A 15,118-nucleotide genomic window follows, 5' to 3' on the forward strand; every position below is an offset into this window, starting at 1 on the left:
AGTCGTCTACCGAAAGCTGGTCGAATAATGTGGTGATGTGATTAACAAGGTCGGTGGTGGTTTGTGATCGAGAATCGAATTTGGCCGTAAACAATTTTGGGGCATTGATGACGTTACTGAGGTGGGCTGTCTATTGTTGCGCTGCTGCATTGGTGGAGGCGATTAGCTAGGCTAATTGGTCGGATACGGTGGGGGGGTACTTCTTCTGACGTGAATAAAAGCACCAATTGATAGGTTAACCCTTAGAGGGGATAAAGCTCCGGTACCAAAATTTAAATTAGAGACAAGAGCTGAGGCAATTTTCTGATCTTTTTTTAATGCAATCCTAGCTTTTTAAATACAGGAAGGAAACAAAGCAAGCTTATAATGCAGAAACGTGGAAAGGAAAACGGAACATGGAAAAGAAAATGGAAACATTGGAGAAAATGTCTTCCTAAATGCATGCAGAAAAGTAGAACGTGGATGACTGCTTCAGTCTTCAAGTCTTGTTGGTCGCTTGGTGATTCTCTTGGGTCGTTGTTAGGTTATTGGATTGGACTCCTTGGGTTGGCTTACTGGGCTCGTATCAAATTCGTTGGAAATTTACATGAGGATTTCTTTATTTTGGAACTTAAATGCAAAATTAGCAACAATGCAACATTACAACTGTAGTTGTAAGTGCATGGGAACTTGAATTATAATTTCAAATAAAAAATAAATTAAAAACAGTAAAACACTCGGTTCCTTGTTAAACAAACGGGCTACAATATCTCCCTATCTAATAAACAAAACCTAAATCCACGTGTCCATTGAAAAGAGCTGAATTTTTACAAAGTTAAATACCTATTATACCCCTCTTTGATTCAGCTGCGTATCAAAACATATACTACGCCCTGTTTTCTTTAGAATTACTCGGTTATAACAGGTCTGGGCATTAACTCCAAAATTCATTACATTCCCGTTTCATAGCATCTTATTATGGTATCCGATCTTTTATATAAGGTATGCTATCAATGCTATCAATTGCATTCAATGGAAATCGTATTACAGTCAATATATATTTCAAACCTTTATATCAATCGTTTCTTTGGTAAATTGTGTCTCCTTCGTCCTTCATCAATCGTGCTCCAAAATCATCCACTCAATCACAAACGAAAATCCTCCACTCAATCGCAGAAAAGAGGTGTTCGGTAAGTTTCTTAAAAGCTTACTTTCAGATTGTTTGTTTATTAGTTGAATCTTCTTGTGTGTTTTTTTTTAATTTCTGTGTTGTTTTTTACACAACGGTTTATGCTTCTCAATTCTCAATGTGTATGCGTGTGATAATCATAATCGAAAATTGTTTCTGCTTCTTAAAAACCTACTTTCAGATTGCTAATCAAACAATAATGATGGCTAGGGCATTTTCGTCCTTCATCAATCGTTGTTAATTTTGATTTTTCATGCTTATCCATTCTATCCACTGGATCAAATGCTGGAGGGCATTTTCGTCTTTTGTTTTCTCTTTGTAGTGTATATACATGTACCCCCAAGAAGATGATATTAACAACCTATCTACCCCTTAAAAACCCTTTTTACCCTTTATTTATATCTGTCAATCTTATCCACTTTTGGATCCTATTATTATATACTCTTAATTTGATATTTTTATAACTTAATTAAGTTGACCAATCTTACATCTTCGGGTAACATTGTTTTCAAATTAAAAAAAAACACATCAAAGAGCATCCAAAAAAAACAAAAACACAAAAAAACCACAAAAAATAAACGTCCCAGCAGAAAAAAAAAACCCCAAAAACAGGAACCAAACAATATCAAACAATAAGAAAATTGTACTTTTCAATTTGGCGTTGCTTTTATTTAGAAACCATAAAAAATTTGTACTTCTCAGCATGCTTTCATTTTCTGTGTTTGCTAACTTTAAAGGCCAAATCTGTCCTGCTGTTGGTACTTATTTTTTTATTGGTAAAATACCATTTTTACCCTTTATTTATATTTAATCAATATGAAATATACTCAAATATCGATTTTCTGCATTCTTTAACTATGAAGTACATCAAATTGGACTAATATACCCCTACCCCTGCATGCATTCTTTAACAAACGTTACAATCAATAGCAACATACTTTCATTTTATCTTTTTGTTAATTCTAAAGGACAAATCTGTCCTGCCCGTTCATCCTGCCTTTTTTTTGTTAATTGTAATGGCCAAATCTTTTTTTATATGTTTACTACTCTAGGGACATAATTGTAATTATGTTTGTGTTTACATTTTCTATGTGTAATTTTCTTCCATTGTTTATCCTTAATATTGTATGTCTTTCTGTTGTAGTGACAATGGCAGCTAGAAATATCACTTTCATCAGCGACTTAGACAATATGAGGGATGATTACACACTAAAAGTGTGTATCATCCGGTTGTGGAGATCATTTTCCGAATCTGACCCCACTGTTGTGAAATCAATTGAAATGATATTAATGGATGAAATGGTAAAATATCCTATTACAATAACATTATTCAAAATCATTTTTTTTTTTGTATTTGCTCATTCCAATAATATTATTCAAATTCATTCATGGTCGAATAATTGATTCAACTTTGACCAAATTATATAAATTAATATACAATTGGTCAGCAATATATATAATATTCTTACAATATATTAATAGGGTACAAAAATCAGAGCCAGTGTCTACCGAAAAGATTTCCAAAGGTTTGACTCCAAGCTGAAAGAAGATGACGCTATTTACATCCGATCCCCCACTATAGCTCCAAACAAATACACTTTTAAAATAAGTGATGTAACCTCCAAGTTAAACTTGCATGGACAAACAACTGTTCATGAGTGTCTTGGTTTTCAATCCAAAACAAAATATGAGTTTTGTTTTGTATCGTTTGAAACCATTATCTCTGCGACAACTACATCTAATATCTCAATTGGTACTTTTCCCCCTATTTTATTGCATTTTATATTTAATTTTTTAATTTTACATAAATTTGACATATTGTATTATCATTTTGTAGATGTTATAGGTGAAGTTGTTTCGTTATGCAAGCTGGATTCCCGTGATGTTAGCAAATCGAAACATAGGCTAACTTTACAAATCAGAAACTTAGAGTAATTATAACTTTTATTATATTATATATTAAATTATTATTATTATTATTATTATTATTATTATTATTATTATTATATAAACATTTAACCTTTACTGTTTCTGCAGAGGTTTGCAAGTTAACGTCATATTGTTTGCAGATTTCGCATACCAAGTGATTTCTTATCTTGAAGCTCATAAACAAGTTGGTCGTGTGGTTATTATTTTGCAGTTTGCAAGACTTAATGTCTATAACGGTACAGTTCTTATAAAAGGCAACCTTCGTTATTTTACGCTTTTTTATTACTCATTATTTTGACTAATTTATTTTCTTTCAACAGGAATTCCTTCTGTTAACAATTATTTTGATCACACACGTATGTTCATAAATGCTGATCTTCCCGAAATTGTGGCCTTCACAGATAGGTAACAAACTATTTTAATTATTCATTCTTATTTTGTTTCTTTTTAATAATTTTACTAATTTCATAATTATTTTCCTAAATAAAAAAACAGATTGGTTGGATTACGAGGAATTCAAAACCCTTCTTCTTCTTTGACTTTTGATAGCTCTCAATCATACAATGAATATGAAGACTTTTTGAATAATCACAAAGTTAAAAATGTTGTCGATTTGCTAGAACCACAAGAGGTATGTCAATAATTTGGTTTATTTAATGTGATTTTGTTTTATATTATTCATTTATTGTAGTTGCATTGTTTTTTTATGAATCTTTTTGTATTTTATATTTTTTTAGGTCGGGAAATTTATCATTGTTGGTACAATTTACGGTATACGACAAGATATTGATTGGTATTATGATGCGTGTTCAAACTGTGGAAAGAAAGTTGATCGAAGAGATGTTTTTAGCGGTCCAGATAGTGGTGATGCAAGTGTGGTTGTTGAATGCTCTACTGATAAGTGTAAAAAAAAAGAGATTTCTTCAGCTCCAAGGTTTTTTACATTTACCAAAACCTTAACCGGACAAATTAAATACATTATTAATCATTAATAATGTATAGTTAAACTTAAACATATTTAATATAAATTTATGTGGGATATTTTTGTAGGTATAAAATACCTATTCGTGTCCAAGATGATTCTGGCACAATCACACTAACTCTGTTTGATAGAGATGCTTATAGACTTGTCAAACAACGTGCAAGTGAGCTCATAGAGAAAATCAAACAGGTATAACTTAAGTATAATATATGTTTTATTAAATTCTATTATTTGTTTCATTTTATTTGTATTAATTAATATTAATTTGCTTTTAACCATAACAATAATACATAAGACATTTTTTCCAGGCTGGGGATAATCCGAGAATGTATCCTTATGACCTCAAATGTCTGGTACATAAAAAGATAGCATTCAAGATAGATGTTAATAGATTCAACGTATCCAATAACTACAATCGGTTTGGGATACTTGGCTATACGCTTGATAGTAACGTTATCAATGCTTTGGAAAAAAAGTTATCTGTTGAGGTATTTATATACATCTTTTTTTAGAAATTATGATGCACACTTTTATTTAATGATTTTTACTAATTACTAATTAATTGTAAATCTTGATGGAATAAAACCTTAAACCCACAAATGATAATACATACTTTTTATGCACCTAAAGCAGGCAGGTAATTCTGGAAATCCTGATGATACAGAAATCGCATCTCACGAAGCATCTCACGAAACGAAGTCGTTGAAGGTTAGCCTATAGAACTACATTATTTATTTTTATATAAATTTTTTTTATCAAATATTTTTTGTTATTATTTTCGTACTAAATCTATTTCCTGATTTTGCTTCAAGGACGCCATCTCACAGACCGGTGATAATTTGACGCCTTCCATGCCCGACAAATCAGAAGCTACAAGTCCCTTCAAGTTTAATTCACCCCCAAATGTAAAAAAACGAAACGTTGGAGATACAATTGATGTTGATGAATATGATAATGTCAATTCGTCTACAAAAGTACCGCGCTTGAATTCCAAGGTCGATGGCAACACAGGTCTTTTAATACCAAAACTTGAAAAGTGATTTCAGTTTGGACTTTTTGAATCAACAATATTCTTGAATTTTTTTTTTTTTGGGATTCTGTTTGGCAGTTTTGCTCTTCGTGGTGTTCAGTATTCAAACATTCATAGTTCTTGGTTTCTTTTTGTTTCTAATCTCTATCTGAAGTAAAAAACTGTTTTTTTGGGTTATGACTTTAATTAGAATAATCCAATTTTAAAGTGATTTGTTGGCGTAATAAATATGGATGTTAAGCTTTTAGGTAAGCAATAACTTTTCTTTTTGTTCGATGTGTGTTTTGTACTTTAAGCCTTCCTTTATATGTGTGTCATAAGTGTGTCTACTGATGAAAGTTTGAATACTTAACAATTATGAATATAAAGATTCTAATTATGCATAGATATATCAAAAATAATTCGACAGAATTAGCTTTCATGTGCAAATAAAGCAGTGTACTTTTCTTTTTCGTGTTATGAGTATATTAGTTATATGAAAAAACATGTATCAAATATGAATAAATTAAAAAAGTGGTATATCAAATGCACATGAAATCGGTGCATGCATCACGGGAATATGTTTTTCAAAAATTATATGTAATGTTAGAAATGTACATTGTAATGAAGTTGTCACATGAGATATGTCTATGTATTTGAATGTGTAACAGTGGATATAATGGATAAGCATCAGATGTCAAATTTGGCCTTTGTCAATACTTTTGTTAACCTCTGCAATTTTCAGTCTTTACATTCCAAAATAATTGTGAATTTATTGTCTCCTCTGGTAGACCTAAATAACATGTCAATTTTTTTTATTTACAAATATTGCATCCGGAATGTTCATATTGATCTGGATCATTCACAACTTAAATATATCTTTCTGTTTCTGAATCAATACAAAGTACATAACACTTTTTGGCCAAATATATATATATATATATATATATATATATATATATATATGCAAAAGACTAATATGCCCTCGCCGGCTCATTCCATGTGATGTGTTAGGTTTTTTGACACAGGTGTATTTTTTTCAAAACACATACCACTATGACAGGTATTATGATTCGAAACTTCTTAAAATAAATCACATTTAAGCAAATTATGCAGATAAAACCTATTTTACAAATATAAAATACCATATTTTACCATTTATTTCTTTCACTTAGAAATCGATATTCAATATGGAAATTATTTAATTACCTGATTAAGATCATTTTTTTATGGTATCCATATCAATCATATCTATTACATTTAATTTTCATTATTATGTCGATTTGATCATATATTTGTCAGTATATATTTGTCAGTATATATTTGAAACATATGATAATCAGTATTTCTTTACAGCATTGTGTGGTTATTATGGATCTTAATCTTAATAATCTCACGTAAGTTGAATTTCGAATATTCAGTTACATACTTCAATCCAAAGGACACTCTCTGCATCTCAATTCTGCTTCTTAATTTCGGATATTCAATCACCGACTTTTTTTCCTTCGGTAAGTTTCTCATGATTATATATGATTGCTTCTCAATGTTTGTGTTAATCGTACAATTGAAAATTCTTTTCTTCTTCTGAATTCTGCGACTTAAATTCTGCTTATCATTGTTTTTTTTACTCTAAACATCTGGTTGTTACTACGAACTGCTAAACATCGGCCATTAGGAAATATGAAATACTTTTTACACCTGGTCCACTTTCATATGCTTGATGTTTAGATAGACGTTTTTCGTGTAAAGATTGTATAAAAACCTACATGAATAAAACATGGATGAACATATTAAGTGACATTGAATTAAAGTTTAATGCTAAGTAAATAGTAGTAGGGTAATGCAAAAACGAAAATTTCGTATTCAGTAATATTAACAACTAAAAATGGTTCTGTTTAAGCCTACATCATATCCTATTTCCCTTTGATTAATATGTTTTTGGTGTAAACCGGTTCAAATCAATGACAAATATGTAATTCTATGAAACATGACAGAACTGCCCCTTAATTCAAAATAGAACCTACCAGTCAAGTAATACAAAATACAATCAACTAATAATAAAGAAGAAAAAATATAACAAAAAACTGATAGAAAAATGTATTTGTCATTATAACGTCACAGAAATGCCCCCGAACTCAAAAACATAAATATAAAATTTTATTTCTATTCGTATTAATTTCGATTGTACTTTTAGCTTTCTTTGTGTAACCCCTCAATGAATCTGAAATATAAACAAAATAAAGGCAAAATAAATTCTGAAAATGTACAGGTTTGTAGTATATTACAGTACAAAAATTACCATTAATATATTTTCTCTTATTTTTCTTATATTTCAGATACTAACAATTAACATGGATGTTTACAAGACTAATAAGAAGATAAAATTAAATAATTTCTATCTTGATAATACAAAACATATACCGATGTACACTACATCAGTTGATCAAATTCTATCTTCTACAAATGTTAGTAACCCGGGTGTTAACTGTACGTTCAATTAATATGTTATTACTTTCTTTATAAAAAAATTTCATCTTAATTATAACTATTTTATGTCTCTCTCTCTCTCTCTCTCTCTCTCTCTATATATATATATATATATATATATATATATATATATATATATATATATATATATATATATATGCTTATGCAGATTCAGATAGAAACATCTATCATGTTCAGGCTAGAGAAAAAAAAAGAATAAGAAAATTATATTTGGACAATAAAAAAAATGTATGACCAAATGAATCCTTTCAATTTCATCTATGTCACATCTTTTGAAAATGAAATTAATAGATAACCTACTTAAAGTCATGTACACATTTTTTTATCAGTTAAATATAAAAGTAATTAATTTGAAATGCTTTTTTAAAGTAATATGTATTTATCAATATTAATATTCATATATTATTTATCGATTTCTAATATTATTTATAAGTTATTTTATTTATAATTTTTTTTTCTCAATGCAAATTTAAAGGAGTTGTCCATCGAAGTAAAAACGTATCCGCATCTACATCAAGTGCCAATGTTTCAAAAAAATCAATGTTACCAAATCATCCTTCACATTTAAATGTTAGAACTCCTTTATCTAACATTTCCAATGGTAAGTCATTTATTTGTTTAATTTATTTTTATAATTGACAATCTTATTGTATCATATATAATATTGTTTACCTTCAATTTTCTTATCCCAGTCATGGATATTTCCAATAACAGTTTTCAATCACCGTCAACAAACATCAGGTTCGATTCAAACAGTAACATACATCATTGTTTTTACACTTTCTTTCTAACCTTCAAACAATTACACTTTTATTTATAATTTATCCATTTCTTATAACAATTTTTTTACAGAAACATTCAAAGGAGTGGTCAATCGAAACAAAAATGTATGCACATCTATGTCAAATGGGAAAATGTCAAAACAACCAATGTTACAAACACCTTCATATTTAAATTTTAGAACTCCGTTATCTAACATTTCCAATGGTATCTCATATATATTTTTATTTTATAATACATATATTGTCATTGTATCATATTTAATATTGTATACCTTCACACTTCTTTTCCCAGTCATGGATATCTCCAATAACAGTTTTCAAGCACCCTTACCAAACATCGGAATGGATTCAAACGGTAACATACTTGATTGCTCTTAAATTTTTTATCTTTGTTTAGAAATATAAATTAAAACTTATTATTTCATATTAAATATTGACTCATTTCTCATTAACATATTTTTTACAGACAAAATCAACGGAGTTGTTCGTCGAAATAAAAACATAACCTCATATGAATCAACTGCAAACATGTCAAAACAATCAATTTTACAAAATCCTCCTTCACATTTAAATGTTAGAACTCTGTTATCTAACATTTCCAATGATAAGTCATTTATTGTACCATTTCATCTAATAATATATATTTTTATTCTATGATATTTAACAATGCATATTTTTAATCTTTTTTCCCTAGCGATGGATATTTCAAAAAACAGTTTTCAATCACAGTTACCAAATATTCGACAATACTCTGTAATTTCAAATGGTGATACATCAAACAACTCATCTACAGTAACAAAGAGATCATCTTCAGTCATGTCTACCAATCCTAATCGTAATAAAAACAAAAAAGGGCAAATTTATCTCCTATTCCAATAATTGGTTTGACATCCGATCAAGACAACAACGATGGTCAAAGTAATCAAAACATATACAACGGTATATCAAAAGGTAAATTTTTAAAAAGTATAAAATTTACAGTTGTTTATCCAATCATTTTCAATTATCTAAACTTCCAATATTAACTTTTTATGTAAAACTTAATTCACAGATTATTTGGATCATGGTGATCAGAATGTTGTATGCCAAACATGTTTTGCAAAATTATGGAAAGATGAATCTATCAAATGTAGAAAAAAGGATAATGAAAATTTCTCTCTATGTTGTGGTTATGGCAAAGTTGAACTTGCAGAGTTAAAGAATGCACCTCCAAGTTATGAAATTCTTTTTAAATCTGGAGATTCTAAAAGCAAACATTTCATGAAGAACATTCGTTCGTACAATTCTATGTTTTCTTTTACGTCGATGGGTGGCAAAATTGATTCCTCAATCAATAGAGGCAATGCTCCATACATTTTTAGACTTAGTGGTCAAAATTATCATAGTATCGGAAGCCTTTTACCAAATCAGGGATTTAAACCAAAATTCTCTCAGTTGTACATATACGATACTGATAATGAAATCGCAAATAGACGAACATGCTTGGGGTACACTTTTCTATATTATCACATTAATATTAATATATATCTTATTGATCAGTAATACTTTCTTTATTTATCTTATGTTTATCTGTTAATGGTACTTGCAGTGGAGAAAATCAACGATCTACATCAAATTCTTCTGTCCTTGATGATGATATTATACAAGATTTGAAATTGATGTTAGATTCAAATAATGTCTTGGTTCAATCTTATAGGATGGTTAGAGATTGTTTTAATGAAAATCCTTGTGCTGATATCAAGTTGAGAATTATTGGAAGAAGGGACCAAGATGGAAGGACATACAACCTACCGTCTGCTTCTGAGGTAGCAGCTTTGATTGTTGGAGATATTGGTGATTCAATTGATAATAGAGATATTGTTGTTCAAACTTCATCTGGTTCTCTACGGCGTATTAGTGAATTACATCCATCATACCTTCCTCTTCAATATCCACTACTCTTTCCATATGGTGATGATGGTTACAGAGTTGACATACCACATCGAGGTATTACATCTTCAAGCAACAGCAAGCGGCCCAACTGTACAATGAGAGAATTTTTTTCTTATAGAATACAGGACAGGGATCAATATTTTTCACTAATTCTTAATTCAAAAAGGTTGTTCCAACAGTTTTTGGTAGACGCTTATACTATGATTGAAAGCGAGAGATTACATTTCATAAGGAGCAAACAACAAATTCTTAGATGCGAGTCTTATGATATTTTACGTAATCAACAAGACCTCGGGAATAGAGATATATCCAACGTCGGACAACGTGTTATCTTACCTACCTCATTCACTGGCGGTGCACGTTATATGATGCAAAACTACCTTGACGCCATGTCCTTATGTAAATGGTTTGGATATCCTGATTTCTTCATAACCTTTACATGTAACCCAAAATGGCCTGAAGTTAAAAGGTTTCTTCGTAACACTTTATTGCATCCTGAAGATAGACCTGATATCTTATGTAGGCTATTCAAAATAAAGCTTGATGCTTTTATTAAAGACATACGGGAAAATAAAATTTTCGACATCATTCAAGCAGGTATTGAAAGTTGTTGTTTAATAAAAATTTATTTTTTATTCTTTTTTCGTTTCTTAACATTATTTATTAGTTGCAAATATAATTCATTCACTACTAATCATATATTTTTTGTAAAATTTATTTGCAGTTGTCTATACAATTGAATTTCAAAAAAGGGGTTTGCCACATAGTCATATTTGTCTATTTATGCATCCTGACTCCAAGCGGCCTACTGTTGAATATATTGATCCGATAATTTCCGCGGAGATTCCAAATATCAATGAAGAGCCAGAGTTGTATTCACTTGTAAGTGAATTCATGATACATGGTCCTTGTGGAGCTGAAAATATGAATTGCCCATGTATGGTTGACAGGCAATGTTCGAAAAATTTTCCAAAGCAATTCTGTAATCATTCTTCAGTTGATAACAACGGTTATCCCTTATATATGAGAAGAAACAATGGATATTTTGTCGAAAAATCAGGTGTCAAGTTAGACAACAGAAATGTTGTTCCATATAACAAATATCTGTTGAAAAGATATCAGGCACATGTTAATGTTGAATGGTGCAATCAAGGATCTTCCAAAAAGTATCTGTTTAAATATATAAACAAAGGTCCAGATAGAGCTACAGTTGCTGTTGACATCAACACTGATTCTCATCAAGAAAAGGTTGTCGATGAAATAAAAGATTATTATGATTGTAGATATTTATCTGCATGTGAAGCATCATGGCGAATATTTAAATATGATGTTCATTACCGATATCCTTCTATGATGCAACTACTTTTCATCTTCCTAATCAACAACAACTTATATATGCTGCAGACGATGATATTGACGATGTTCTTGAACAACCTTCAGTTGCTGCTTCTATGTTCACATCTTGGATGGAATGTAATAAAATTAATAAAGATGCACAAAAACTTACATATGTTGAATTTCCGACAAAGTTCGTTTGGAAAGCTAATCATAAGTTGTGGAAGCCAAGGAAAATTGGACGTTCAATAGGAAGGATTCACTCTGTTTCACCTAAACTTGGTGAAATATACTTCCTAAGAATTCTTTTAAATAAAGTGAAAGGTCCAAAATCATTTGAAGAAATTCGTACGGTAAATGGTGAAGAATTTCCTACTTTTCGAGATGCATGTTATAATTTGGGCCTCTTAGACGACGACAAAGAATATGTCGAAGCAATTAAGGAAGCAAGTCATTCAGGAACTGGTTTTTATATGCGTTTCTTATTTGCTACGATGTTAATGTCTGACAGTTTTGGTAGACCAGAGTTTGTTTGGGAAAATACATGGCAAATATTGTCAGATGGTATTCTTTACAACCAGCAACGTACATTAAAGTCTCCAAGTATTATAATTTTTTAACATTATTTGTAAAAATGAATATTATATATTTTCAATATGCAGTGTGCAAATTTGTTTATAAAAATTAATGTTTTTAATATTATATTGTTTTTTACATATTCATAATTTTTACAGGTTTAACACTCAATGATGATCAACTTAAAAACCTGACTTTGTTTGAGATCGAACAGATTTTACTTCGTAACAACACCAGTCTTAAAAATTATAACAAAATGCCTTACCCTGATACTGATATGGTTTCTTCTTCAACAAATCGCCTTATCACGGAGGAGCTAGACTATGACATACCCATCTTAAAGAAAGAGTTTGATCGAATGTTTCATGCATTAACAAACGAGCAGCGAAATATTTTTATTGATATCATGACTACAGTCAATGATAAGAAAGGAGGTGTTTTTTTTGTGTATGGATATGGTGGAACAGGCAAAACCTTTCTTTGGAAGACGATATCTGCAGCAATTAGATGTAAAGGTGATATAGTTTTAAATGTTGCTTCAAGTGGTGTTGCATCGTTATTATTGCCTGGAGGTAGGACAACACACTCTCGGTTTATAATTCCATTGAATCTTACAGAGGATTCTGTTTGTAAGATATCGCCTGATAGTGAACTCGGCAGATTAGTAAGAAAAACCTCATTGATTATCTGGGATGAAGCACCTATGGTCCACAAGCATGCATTTGAAGCTTTAGATCGAGCTCTGAAAGATGTATGTAACTTTGACAAGTCTGGCAACTCAAAAATTCCATTTGGAGGGAAAGTGATTGTTTTTGGAGGAGACTTCAAACAGATTCTACCTGTTGTTCAAGGAGGCAGTAGACAAAATATTGTTAATGCTTCTTTAAGTTCTTCATATATATGGCAACAATGCAAAGTCCATAGATTAACAATAAACATGAGACTAACCGTTGGAAGGGAACCATCTGATATTCGAAAAATACAAAGTTTTGCAAACTGGCTTTTGGATATAGGAGAAGGAAAAGTTGGTGGTTCAAACGATGGTGAAGCGATTATTGATGTTCCGGATGATATTCTCATTAATGATCCACATGATCCTATAGGTTCATTAATTGAGTTTGTATATCCTTCAATCTTGGAAAAATTCAACGTTATGAGTTATTTTCTAGAAAGAGCTATACTAGCTCCGAAAAATGAAGTTGTCCAACAAATCAATGATCGTTTGTTAGCACTGTTTCCCCGAGACGAAGTTGAATATTTAAGTTCAGATAGTCTTTGCCAATCAGAGTTTGTTCATGATCATTTTGATCCCAATTTATACTCCCCAGACATTTTAAATGGTCTTAAAATATCAGGTTTGCCAAATCATAGGTTAATTTTAAAAGTCGGTGCTCCAGTTATGTTACTTAGAAACATTGATCAAAAGAATGGATTATGTAACGGCACCAGACTACAAGTGAAATCTTTGGGCAAACGTGTTATTGAGGCAATTATCATATCTGGAACTAATATTGGAAAACAAACCTTTATTCCAAGATTGCCTTTAACTCCATCTGAAAAAAAAATTCCCTTCAAATTTCAAAGAAGACAATTTCCTGTGGCTGTATGTTTTGCAATGACAATTAATAAAAGTCAAGGGCAGTCGCTATTAAAGGTTGGTCTGTATCTCAAAGATCCTGTTTTTTCACATGGACAGTTGTATGTTGCCTTATCGAGAGTTCAAAGTAGAGAATGATTGAAATTGTTAATTTTAGATAAGAATGGTAGACTTACAAACAAAACTTCCAATGTTGTGTATAAAAAAGTTTTTAGAAATTTATAAATCATTCGTAGTGTTTAAATTAAAACAATTGTATTTTTTTTTATTTAAATTTTTTATATATTTTTTATATACCATTGCAATCCATAATATTGATTTTGTTTTGATATTTCATTTTCACATTTTAATCAATGTCACATGGTGTTTATTGTTTGCTCCCTCAAATCAAAAAATTACTGATTTGCCCTCGCATTTCATAAAACATACATTCAAATATGCAAACTTTCACTTTAGTTATCTTTGTATTTAACTTTTCTAATGTTTGCTTGTGTTTCTTTTAACATCTATTCAAATTTGTATATTTTTGTACAAATATATATTAATATTAATTTTAAATAATAAATATAAAAATGTTAAACAAATTTATTTCTTATTAATAATATAATTTTTTTATAAATTTTTTAACCCGTGGATTCCACAGGTTGTAACCTAGTATATATTATATAACCAACAAAAATCGATTCTCAATGGCACAAGTTGCAAAACATGCATTAAATTTAACGCACGAAACTATTACAACAATTATGAACGCGGTTACTTAGTAATAGATAATTCATAAATGCCTCAAAATATCTTCTACAAGGCGTAAATCATCGCCGACACCAATGCCCCCACCAAAATCAACATCACCTTCATCTTCACAACCACCGATGCCAGCTCCTGCTTCAATCTTTGAATTTCCGCTTCCTGTCTCAATATTTGAATTGCCGCTTCACCACCATCAATACTATTATTCGAACCTCGTCGGATCCCGATACCACCACCTGCTCCGGCAGTGTCACCACCGCTTTCCTGCTCCTGTCTAGGGCCTACCTCTACCCCACGATCCGTTCTACCACCACCACCGCCATGACTAGCAATTGCACTGAGATTATCGTCCCCGGATACATTAAAAGGCGTGGAGCAAAAGAATTGAGGTTTCTCTATCATGTCTGGCTTGAACTCTTCGGAATCCTCGTGGCTCCATGATTGCAGCTCTACAAGTTCAATTCCTTGAGGAGATCCATTGAATGCAGAACTTAATCTTGCTCTTATTCCAATACCATCACCAAGAAAGCGGTTGTCCCTTCGGATCTTC

The 15,118-nt window shown here is 30.7% G+C and overlaps 2 protein-coding genes across 2 annotated transcripts; both read left to right on the top strand.

Annotated features, from left to right (window-relative positions):
* Positions 1–2,317: 2,317 nt before the first annotated feature.
* LOC145106495 (replication protein A 70 kDa DNA-binding subunit A-like) lies at positions 2,318–4,591 on the top strand. The gene is made up of 9 exons (XM_079043459.1): positions 2,318–2,470; positions 2,651–2,921; positions 3,006–3,099; positions 3,206–3,333; positions 3,418–3,502; positions 3,593–3,728; positions 3,835–4,031; positions 4,148–4,268; positions 4,388–4,591. The coding sequence occupies exons 1-9, from the start codon at positions 2,318–2,320 to the stop codon at positions 4,589–4,591; spliced, it is 1,389 nt and encodes a 462-aa protein (XP_078899585.1).
* A 487-nt stretch (positions 4,592–5,078) lies between these two features.
* Positions 5,079–13,956, top strand: LOC145106496 (uncharacterized). The gene is made up of 16 exons (XM_079043460.1): positions 5,079–5,090; positions 5,188–5,208; positions 7,283–7,357; positions 7,425–7,557; positions 8,072–8,197; positions 8,289–8,351; positions 8,449–8,583; positions 8,671–8,733; positions 8,845–8,951; positions 9,073–9,131; positions 9,232–9,329; positions 9,430–9,865; positions 9,967–10,907; positions 11,035–11,607; positions 11,715–12,248; positions 12,380–13,956. Exons 1-16 carry the CDS (start codon positions 5,079–5,081, stop codon positions 13,954–13,956), a joined length of 4,953 nt encoding a protein of 1,650 aa, XP_078899586.1.
* The last annotated feature ends 1,162 nt before the right edge of the window (positions 13,957–15,118 follow it).

Source organism: Lactuca virosa, chromosome 4 (assembly GCF_052849685.1).
Source record: "Lactuca virosa cultivar CGN04683 chromosome 4, Lactuca_virosa_CGN04683_v6, whole genome shotgun sequence".
Classification (NCBI taxonomy): Eukaryota; Viridiplantae; Streptophyta; class Magnoliopsida; order Asterales; family Asteraceae; genus Lactuca; species Lactuca virosa.

Coding starts and splice junctions, on each gene's coding strand:
- LOC145106495 (XM_079043459.1), top strand. CDS start 2,318: ATGGCAGCTAGAAATATCACTTTCATCAGCGACTTAGACAATATGAGG. Junction 2,471..2,650: donor TGATATTAATGGATGAAATG/GTAAAATATCCT, acceptor ATATATTAATAG/GGTACAAAAATCAGAGCCAG. Junction 3,100..3,205: donor TTACAAATCAGAAACTTAGA/GTAATTATAACT, acceptor CTGTTTCTGCAG/AGGTTTGCAAGTTAACGTCA.
- LOC145106496 (XM_079043460.1), top strand. Junction 8,952..9,072: donor ATCCTCCTTCACATTTAAAT/GTTAGAACTCTG, acceptor TTTTTTCCCTAG/CGATGGATATTTCAAAAAAC. Junction 11,608..11,714: donor TTGTAGATATTTATCTGCAT/GTGAAGCATCAT, acceptor TATATGCTGCAG/ACGATGATATTGACGATGTT.